Source organism: Cucurbita pepo, chromosome LG07 (genome assembly GCF_002806865.2).
Source record: "Cucurbita pepo subsp. pepo cultivar mu-cu-16 chromosome LG07, ASM280686v2, whole genome shotgun sequence".
Taxonomy (NCBI): Eukaryota; Viridiplantae; Streptophyta; class Magnoliopsida; order Cucurbitales; family Cucurbitaceae; genus Cucurbita; species Cucurbita pepo.
In genome coordinates this window covers 4,037,132-4,047,467 of record NC_036644.1, presented here as the reverse complement: position 1 = coordinate 4,047,467, position 10,336 = coordinate 4,037,132, and the positions used below count along the sequence as shown (strand labels likewise).

The following is a 10,336-nucleotide window of genomic DNA, read 5'->3' as shown; positions in this document are numbered from 1 at the left end:
TTCCGCATTTCTTTTCCAAAATGTCCTTTGAACAAACCCTTCGTTTTCCCCTTCAAAAACCCTAACTTTTTTCCTTCTCCTTTGATTATCACTCTCCACTAATTTTCCTATTTTACTGGTAAGTTTGTGGTAATTTTCTCCATTTTTTCCTCAATTTCCTCCATTTTTTTCATAAATAAAATCAATATATTTCAATTTTTCTTTCAATTTTCTTTCAATTTTCTTTGAATTTTCTTTTCTTCCTTTTATTAAGGATTAATTTTCTCATTTTTTGCATGATCTGTTCTGTACTTTAGCCAAATACTCTGTTACCGCTTTCAAGTTAATAGGATTTTTCCCCCTTGCATTTCGTTGGATTTTGTTAAGAAATTTGAGGAAATCTTGGACTTTTGGGGTTTTAGGGTTTTTGTTAATTCTTGTAAACATTACTTTGCTTTGGTTTGATTTCGCATTTAGGAAATCATTAATCATCTTCTCAGTTTTGTTTTTGTTAATTCTTTGTTTTCATTTCTTGCACTGGTGTGGTTATGTTACAGATTGCGAACTAAATACATTTCGAAATCTTCATTAGTGTCATAGATCTTGCCTTCTGCGCTTCCGTATTTTATCGGAATAGATATTATGGCTGATTATCGAGATGATGATCCAAAATCACGTAGATTTTCTTCGCGTATTTGCACCTTTGATTTCCAGGTTTTCGGTAGAGTTTTGATTCGAGCTGCTGAGCGAAAGAGAGGAGCAAAATGTCGGGATCTGAGACTGGTGTGGTGACGAGTAGGGAACCCTTTAGCATCGGCGTTCAGAATAGCTCCTTACAGTCGCAGGCGGCGGCCCAAAACATGCGATTAACCTTCAGCGCCGATGGTACGGCCGTTTACAAGCCTGTAACTCCTTCAACCTCACCGCCATATCAGTCCTCCATGGTCGGAGTTTCTGGTAATGACGGAATTGAGGGATCAGCGGGTGGGGGGTCTATGTTGCCTCATGGTTTCAACATAAATTCGGTGGGCAGCGAGCAAGCAAAGAAGAAAAGGGGGAGGCCGAGGAAGTATGGACCAGATGGCTCCATGGCATTAGCTTTAGGTTCTGGGCCGCCTTCAGGAAGTGGAGGTTTATCTCCTTCAACTATGGCTAATCCTGCTTCAGAGGGATTAGCCTCACCAAATTCAATGAAGAAAACTAAAGGCAGGCCACTTGGTTCTAAGAAAAAACAACAATTGGAAGCTTTGGGTAACTAAATATTATAAGCGTCTTGCCCGATAGATACTCTTCCTTGACGAGATCCAATTGGGTCTCTGGATTTGATGCTTACTTGACTGCTATTTGTTATGCTCGTTGCTTTTAACATTATGTATCTTATCTTTCACGTGGGCAATGGCAATATAGGAATATTCTAGATTGACTAGCAGTTTTGAGTTGACTAATTTACTGTGATTATTTATATGAGTTGTTTGGAATAGATATATCTAATTGGATTCCTTATAGTTTATATGCATAATCTCTGCCTTGAAGACTTAAAAAGTATGGAAAAGATAGTGATATCATATCCAGGAAGTTGGATTCTATTATGTCCTAGATGAGATTGTAAGCATGAAATTACGCATTTGCCCTTTTCGTTGTCTTGCATTTTCTGCTATGTGCTTCTTAAAATGATAACAAATCTTAGTTTTTATTTCCCTTCCTTCCTGTGTTGTTTCACCAATATTTGTTTAGTCATTTAGTCGCATTTACGACAAGATTAATTAATTGTTGTTATGGAAACCTAATTATCCTTACGAAATTGCATCGAATGTTGGATTGCCAATCAAACATACCTTTTCCGGTGGAATAGACATCTCCTATTTGTCTATTACTGTTTTTCCCTTTCCTTTTTTGTCTTTTTTGTGTGTGTACATGACTGAAATTATAATGTTTCACTGTAATAAGAAGACAATAACAGGTGAAAAGGAAGGGAATCTTACTTTGGTTGACTTTATAAGTGTCCAAGCGTTGGTGTAGTTTATCTTCTAAACTATTGTGTGATAATTATTTTATCTTGGTTGTCTTATTGAAAACTGTGTCTTACTACAGACCTATTACTTGCAGGACCAGCTGGTATTGGATTCACTCCACATGTTATTGATGTGAAAGCCGGAGAGGTTCTAATTTAAAATACTCTCTGACCCTTTTTATGGCCATGTCAATTATTTTTACTTATAATATCAGCATCTTGAATGACTAAACAATACATTTTGTTGCACATCCAATGTAAATTATTGTTATATTGAATGCTTTTTGGATGCCTTTACTGTTTCTTACATTGTGGCACTGAATTGTTCATGAATAGAAGGTAAGATGCTTATTGTCACTTTTTACTCTTGCGACAGGATAAAAGCAGAAGCTCGTGGAATGTTGTCATGTCTAACTTTTTTTTATTTTCAACTTGAAGTCCATGAGTGTATAGTGTACCTGGATTGCTTTTTTTTGCAGGATGGATTTATTAATAACACTATTTTCAACTGCGCATTCATTTCATTCTCACATCCTTTATGTGCTCATTTTATTCGTACGTTCGTTTTTCTGCCCAAGCAACAATAATTTGATTGGCTCACGGTGTTACAGGATGTATCGTCGAAAATAATGTCCTTTTCTCAGAATGGCCCTAGGGCTATTTGTATCCTCTCTGCAAATGGAGCAATATCGAATGTGACTTTACGTCAATCTGCTATATCTGGTGGAACTGTCACTTATGAGGTTTGTAAGCTCATGCCGCATATACAGTTTTAAGAAAGATAAAACTGTGTTTCCTTGCATTTGTTTGTAGGATAATTGTTAATACAAGTTTTTGAGTTGCTTAGTTTTCGTCATCATGCAGGGTCGATTTGAAATCCTGTCACTCTCAGGTTCATTTCTGCTGTCTGAAAATGGTGGTCAGAGAAGCAGAACTGGTGGTTTGAGTGTGTCTTTGTCTGGTCCAGATGGCCGAGTGTTGGGTGGTGGTGTGGCGGGTCTTCTCACGGCTGCATCTCCTGTTCAGGTAAATTAGTTTCTTTTCCATAGACAACTCAGTCAACACTTAATTATCTCTCTGCTTGGGCTTCTCCACAGAAACTTTGGCTAGTTTCTGATTGCTCTATCCAGTTTTTTCACTTGATATTGGTTCTGCATTCTGGAAACGTATATGCAGGTGGTCGTGGGAAGTTTCGTAGTCGACAGCAACAAGGAACTGAAGTCAGACAGCCAAACAGAACCCGTCTTCACCTCGCAAATGCCAAACCCAGTTGGCTTTGGTCACTTAACAGGAGGAGGAGGAGGAGCCAGTAGTCCTTCTCACGGGACGCCGAGTGAGTCTTCCAGTGGCGACCCTGACAGCCCCCTTAACAACAGCTCTGGAGCCCGCGACGACGACAACAACAACAACCATCCACAGGGGATGTCTGGCATGCCATGGAAGTAAGTATCCTAGCAATTGAATCTAGCTGTGACACATGACACATCGCATCCACACATGGGTGTTGTATTTCAAAAAAGTTTCAGTTTTTAGCATGATAATAGCAAAAGGCAAGTAGGGAGAGATTGAGTTTCTGATGTTTTGGTTGATCAAACCCGGTTTGTCAGATTGTATCATTGAATTTTGAGGTTAGAAGAAGAGTTGGTTTTAGATAGGCTGTTAGTTCTGTAACTGCATTGTTTACCTTAATCAATTGCCTTTAAATTCATGTGGGAATTATAGTTTTGAAAAAAAAAAAAAAAAAACTATTTTTCTATGAACATCTTTTGACGAATTAATAATTTAAATTAGTTTTGGTATTTGATTATTTAAAATGTTTAGTTTCATGCTGGTGTATTGAACTGTTTTTAATGAAGTTCTTATTCTGACCATATCTTAAAATTAACATAAAGTCCAAACCATGTTCAATGTTTTAATTTGAAGCAATTGATGTTATCATCGTCTATCAAATTAAAATTTTACTCATTTCATATGATTTAGCAAATTGGTGTTTATAGTTGACCTATAATTACTTGTAATTTAAAACTTAAATTATGTTTTTAGAAAAATTGTTTTAATTTTTTACAACTTTGTTTTTTTTTTTTTTTTTTTTTTTTTTTTTTTTTTTTTTTTTTTTTTTTNGAAGGAAGTTACAAGTAATGCAATTATGAAATTCACATGGAGTTTGGTTCTAACTATAAATGTTGGTTGTCCTGCAAGTCGGATAAGAAGTGGTGTTCTAGTGAAAAATGAGTGAATAACGGAGATATGCGAAAAAATTTAAACGACACAGAGAATATTAACATGACCATTGTGCAAGAATGACGACACACGACACAGAGAATATTAACATGACCATTGTGCAAGGATGACATGCACAAATCGAAAAATTATGTTAGAGCTAGACCTTGCAGAGGAGTTGAGCCCTTAAAAGGTGAATGAGCCCTTAAAAGGTGAATTGTGAGATCTCAGTTGGAAACTGGAATGAAAATTTATGAAAATTTATGTTAGAGCTAGACTTTGCTTAGTGGGTCAGAGGAGTTGGGCCCTTAAAAGGTGGATGGTGAGATAAGGTGGATGGTGAGATCTCAGTTGGAAACGGGAATGAAAATTTATGTTAGAGCTAGACCTTGCTCAGTGGGCCAGAGGAGTTGGGCCCTTAAAAGGTGGATTGTGAGATCTCACGTAAGGTGGGGTGTGGAACCGTTTTCCAGGCCTTTAAAAGGTGGATTGTGAGATCTCACGTCAGGTGGGGTGTGGAACCGTTTCCCTAGCAGACGCATTTTATTAAAATTATGAGGTTAACGAGGAGGATAGGTAAGATACCTAATAGACTAGTTTTAAAAATAAACTAATTTAAGCAAAGGAAAAAAATTTGAAGACAAATAATTTATTGTCTCCGTTGATTTGAAGGGCGAATGAGGTGAGTATAAGAATTTTGTTGGGGTTGTTTATCAACTTAGCTTTCTCTCTTTCCATTTTGAACTTCCCAAAAGCCGCCTCCTGAAGAAGCTGTGAATTGCCCACACCAAGCCTCCTCAAGCTCTCAAAGCCCGCCTCCTCAAGCTCTCAAAGCCCGCCTCCTCAAGCTCAGCTCTCAAAACCCGCCTCCCACACCACTTTCAGGTACCCTTTTCTTCTTCTTTTCATCTTGCTTTTCCCGTTTTCCGCTTTCCTCTCTTCCTCTCTGTGTTTTGCCAAACGTCTTTGCATCTTTTTTCAATTATTTCTCCATTTTTCTTCGCTGTTTAACGCTCATTTATTTTCTGCTGATTGCGGCTCTTCTTCTGGTCGCTCCACTTCGTGGATTCACGAATCGCGAAATCCGTATGTTTTTTTCTTCTTCTTGGTTGCTTCTTCAGTACAATCCCCAATCCCTTGCTGTTTTCTTCTTGTTTATGTGCACCCACAAACTTACAAATCATACACTGGTGGGGAAGGAAGATTCATGTTCTACCTTGTATTTGGTTTTCAAACTTTCAACTTTTTTAACCCTAAACTCACAATTTGTGGTCAAATTAGTATCTCTTAGCTGTATGAAAATAATTGCTAAACCAAAATCAAGGCAAACAAATGGGTTTGTTTAGATCCATTCCCTGAGACAATAGCATTGTCCAGCCATTCATAACTCACAACTACTCCCAAGTCTTATAAAAAATAGAAAATTCAATGCGGGAAGGTATTGGTTTCGTGACTGGGCGATTCAGTAAGACGAAATTTAAAACTGAACTTCATGAACTTTACTCAAGAATCAATAAGATTACATTATGGGAGATCCCACATCAGTCGGAGAGCGAAACGAAACATTCCTTATAAGGGCGTGGAAATCTTTTCCTAGGAGATGGGTTTTAAAACTATGAGGCTGAAGGCAATATGTAACGGGCCAAAACGGATAATATATGCTAGTGGTGGACTTGGATTGTTAAAAATGGTATCAAAGTCAGACACCAGATGGTGTGCCAGTGAGAACGCCGGACCCTTAGGGGGGTGGATTGTGAGATCCCACATTGATTGGAGGGGGAACGAAACATTCCTTATAAGGATGTGGAAACCTCTCCTTAGTAGACGCGTTTTAAAACTGTCCAAGCCTTTGCTTCATCACCACTCTGGGAACATATCTATGCTTTAGATTCAAAATTTATCCTATTGTAATTGAAACAATTTCCTTATTCTAGAGCTTCATTTCTTCAATTGAACTGGTCAATTTTCTTTCAAATCTGTCTAGAGATCCTTCTGTCCTTCATAAGATGAGAAAACACTGGAAAATATAACTTCTCATATAATATTTAATGATTCAGTATCCATTTGAATATTTTTTTTCGTTTAACAAGTCCTGGTGTGATATTAATTTCTTACTTTTCCCCCTTTGCTAGTGCTGTTGGCCGTGGATTTGATTACTGATCTTTTAGCTATGTGCACGATTCACCTACCCATTATTAGTTGACCCATTGTGTTCAATCTTCTTGATCCACTTGTTAAACTTCAAAATTTGATAGCCATATTTGGGGTTAGACACCTCTTCATCTGTCTTTGAGGTGCAGTCGTCTCTTACAGATTCAGGAATATCAACTAAATTATATAGATTATTTATGTGAACAATAACTGAAAATATCCTTGCATGAAGTTCAATATCTTTCTGTCTTTGCTTGTCAAACAACCATTTGAAGGATATAAACATAGCCAAATTCCTAATTGTGAGTTTATTACTGTAATTCATAGGCATTGGGATATAAACATGGCCTTCCCTTCTGAATTGAGATTATGCAGCAGGTATGTAGAATCCTGTTTCTGTGATGCGTATCATATTGACATAAGCAGATTTATAGCATGCTCGGGTCAACTGGCACGGGTTATTCTGTGGTTGGGTTTCGATTTTCAGTTTACGCTTTCAACCAGCATGCATTACGGTGAAAAGAGAGTTCTCTGTGCTTGCACAAGTATTAGAATCTTTAGAAGAATATTAAGGAGCATTTATTATTCATTGAACTTCAAAAGAAGTTCTAGATCAGTGCTTGAAATTTAAAAGGGCATATCTCTTAACGAAGTTACTTCATGGTCCAATACCTTTATCTGGTTTATTAGGTAATGAATTCCTTTTAAGGCAAAAAATGAAACAGGTTAGAAGCACCCCACACACCCTAGAACATACGCACACAACACACGTTCAGGTAAATAGTGAAAGCGCGAGAACCTTCTGGCAATCTACTTGTCCCGAACTCGAAGAAACGGTCACTAATTTTGTGTAAGTTTTTTCTTCGATGATAGCGTAGAGGGAATGAACATATGACAGCAACCATTCTAAAGAGTATTTAGTATTTGATATTTTTCAAATTGTACTCATTTGTACTAAGGTTCCTTTGATCATCATGGATTGTATGTTTCAATATCTTCTATCCCCATTAAGATCTGTCTACCTCATTAACAGGTGAATTGAAAACATCAAACAAATAATCTACAAAGTTCCATTAGTGGAGACTGGAGCATGGTCATGGAAGGCCATGGCGATCATATGAAGCTGAAGCCATCAGTTATTCTAACTGGAACAGCCAAGGAAGGTAGTTCTGGCCCTCCGATTGGTCTTGTCGATATTGGCGTGAGTGAAGGTGCATACCTTTTCCGCGTTGCATTGCCTGGTGTACGGAAGGATCGAAGTAAGCTCCTTGATTCGTCTTATTTTTCTCTCAATCTAGCATTCGTGTAGAACTCCTCCTGTTATAGGTTTGCTCATTAGAGAGATAATCAACTAGATAATTCTTCCAGGTAAGGTAAAGTTTGAGATCAAAAGCGATGGTAGGGTTCACATTGAAGGAGTGATGACAGGTCCAGGCCTTTTGAAGGATTCATCAGCTATGTATCAGATGAAAGTGCAGCAACTGTGTCCTCCTGGATCTTTTACGGTTTCTTTTAAACTGCCCGGACCAGTAGATCCACGGTTGTCGTCTCCTAGTTTTCGGCCCGATGGCATTCTGGAAGTAGTGGTTATGAAGTCCAGAGCACCTCCAACAGTGGCTGATTCCCATCCTCCGCCGTGAGTATGATGGAGGTAGGTACATGGTTTTGCTGTCTCCTTATGTTAGTTTTCTATGAAGAAAAAGGGTCACTTTACAACGTAGTTTAGCTCATTAACTTGTTGGTTTTGGAGTTTGAAACATTCTAGGTGGACTAGTTTTGTACCCCTAGAAACCGAAACCCTTTTCTCTTGGTCTTAAACACGTCTCGTTGGTCTATTAACCCGCTCGAAACTAGTCCATCTAGGATGTGTTGTCGACTATATAATCTCTAATCAAAGCCGTTATCATTTCATATCAAGTAAGATAGTGTTCGGTAAGATTAAAGTGTTTGGTAAATTGATACTAAATTTTTAGTGATTTATCTATAATAACCAAAATGTGAATAATATTTACGAGATTTTTTGGGATTGCTAAATTGAAATGCAAATCGGTTTTACATAAATTATTTTATAATCAATATTACCTTCCTCAGTATCAATATCAACGAGATTCAAAAACAATTGTGAGTAAAGCTAGTTATGATATTTCGTAAGGTAATGAATTGGCTGATCTCGACCTTAATATAAAGACATGCTAGATGATATGTGAAGGTTAGTGAAATTTAATGATGTTATGGAGAGATAACTAGTTGGAGTACTAAGGTAATATTAAAATGATAGCATTATACCTCGTATTTATCAAAGAAACATGATATTGTTTGTCCCGTTCTTAATTTGGAATCTACACTTAATCATTGATGCACGATGAGTGAACTCCGTTGTTAAAGGATATGTCCAAACCATTGTTCATTAATTTGAGGAGTACCAAAAGGTTCAACCGCTTGAGAAATTGTCATGAAATTTTTTTTATAGGTTTACCTAAGATAACAAAAGGTCACACTGTCATTCGAGTAGCGGTGAGTTATCACACTCACAAGCATACACATGTGATGTTAGTATTAGCAGTAGCAATGTCTCGGTCTCATAAACAGTTGGGATTTCAAGTTATATCTTATTGAAATCTCTTACCGCCACAAATATTATACAACTATTGGTATGACTCTATTTTAAACTTTCTATTGAAACAATGAATGTCTTGGTGCATTGGGACGAGATAGGGAGTTGGGAATAGAGGTAGTCCAAGTCACCAATGAGGCCATACAAAGGATTGAGGTAAGAATGCACACAATTCAGAGTAGACAAAAGAGTTACGCCGATGTGAGGCATGGAAACTTGGAGTTTGAGGTAGTCAATAAGACTCTTGAACGTGTCCTCGATGATAGGCGTCCTGAGGTTCGGACAAAAGGGCAAGTTAAGCCCACGCTTCATCAAACCCTTCGACATTCTAAATCGAATTGAACTAATAGTATACAGATCAACCATATCATTGTCCCTCTTTGTAGTGCATAACGTATTCCACGTATTCATGCTTCACAAATACTTGACCGACCTGACGCAGATTATAGATTACGAACCTTTCCAGATAGATGAAGACTCAAGTTATTTCAAACTTAAGGTACTTTCGAACCAAGCTTCTTTTAGATATGTATGATATAACAACAAAAAAAAAAAATTAGAAAAAATAAAATAAATAATAATAATAATAATAAAAAAGGTTGTCCCATAGATTGAGGAAGTGGGGAGTTGGATTTCGATATACAAGGGGAGGTCCCTTGGCTTATTGAGTCACAATTGCTCCGATTCTCCCACTTAGGTAGTTCGGGGTCAGTCGGAGAGATCATTTTCTTATAGCTCCAGCTCGGCTTCTCAGCTGATCTGGCTTCAGTCTGATATGAGCCAACCCTTTTCTACCCTTTTAATTCTTTGAAAGCTTTTTTTAAAACTTTTGGCAACATGTATAAAGGGAGTGTTTGTTATGTATCTGATCCCACTTGTATGATACATGATACGTCCATGTGATATGTTAGTTCACTTCAAGTTTATGAAATAATGTTAAGCCATATGTTATTTATGAAAGCTATAATGTATAATAAGTATCATACATATATGCCATGATTTAAAACTATGAGGATCTCATGCATTTTGTCTGTCACATACTACGATATTATGCGCGCTCATTTCCCTCTACGACTTTTGCAGGATGAGTATACGCTAATCGAAGGTTAGGTCTAGAGATAAGTATACGAGCCTCCTGAAGGTCCATGTGGGTATACGTGAATGAAATGAACAATGCAAACAATCGATGATAACCACGTATAACTGAAGAAAAAGTTCATATGTGAACGTGAACATAACTCAATAATTGGGTACCCATTAGAATCCATAGGGTACCCAACATGGCTAAGAGTAGATTCTTAGGCAGTCCATCCCCTTCTTCTCCAATCTTACATACACCTACCATTATTATTACTATCATA

At 37.4% G+C, this 10,336-nt stretch overlaps 2 protein-coding genes across 7 annotated transcripts; both read left to right on the top strand.

Annotated features, from left to right (window-relative positions):
- LOC111799180 (AT-hook motif nuclear-localized protein 10-like) lies at positions 1 to 3,706 on the top strand. 2 transcript variants are annotated; one of them, XM_023682605.1, is made up of 6 exons: positions 1 to 118; positions 694 to 1,230; positions 2,086 to 2,138; positions 2,602 to 2,733; positions 2,855 to 3,016; positions 3,167 to 3,706. In XM_023682605.1, the coding sequence occupies exons 2-6, from the start codon at positions 744 to 746 to the stop codon at positions 3,434 to 3,436; spliced, it is 1,104 nt and encodes a 367-aa protein (XP_023538373.1). In that variant the 5' UTR covers positions 1 to 118; positions 694 to 743; the 3' UTR covers positions 3,437 to 3,706. The 2 variants fall into 2 exon arrangements, with proteins under 2 accessions (XP_023538373.1, XP_023538374.1); XM_023682606.1 differs by lacking the exon at positions 1 to 118 and having other exon boundaries at positions 215 to 1,230.
- A 462-nt stretch (positions 3,707 to 4,168) lies between these two features.
- Positions 4,169 to 8,282, top strand: LOC111799297 (increased DNA methylation 3-like). Of its 5 annotated transcripts, XM_023682795.1 has the most exons (5): positions 4,170 to 5,095; positions 5,332 to 5,400; positions 6,689 to 6,739; positions 7,395 to 7,620; positions 7,730 to 8,282. In XM_023682795.1, the coding sequence occupies exons 4-5, from the start codon at positions 7,452 to 7,454 to the stop codon at positions 7,999 to 8,001; spliced, it is 441 nt and encodes a 146-aa protein (XP_023538563.1). In that variant the 5' UTR covers positions 4,170 to 5,095; positions 5,332 to 5,400; positions 6,689 to 6,739; positions 7,395 to 7,451; the 3' UTR covers positions 8,002 to 8,282. The 5 variants fall into 5 exon arrangements, with proteins under 5 accessions (XP_023538564.1, XP_023538565.1, XP_023538563.1 ...); XM_023682793.1 differs by lacking the exon at positions 5,332 to 5,400; XM_023682794.1 differs by lacking the exons at positions 4,170 to 5,095; positions 5,332 to 5,400 and adding an exon at positions 5,108 to 5,296.
- Positions 8,283 to 10,336: the final 2,054 nt, after the last annotated feature.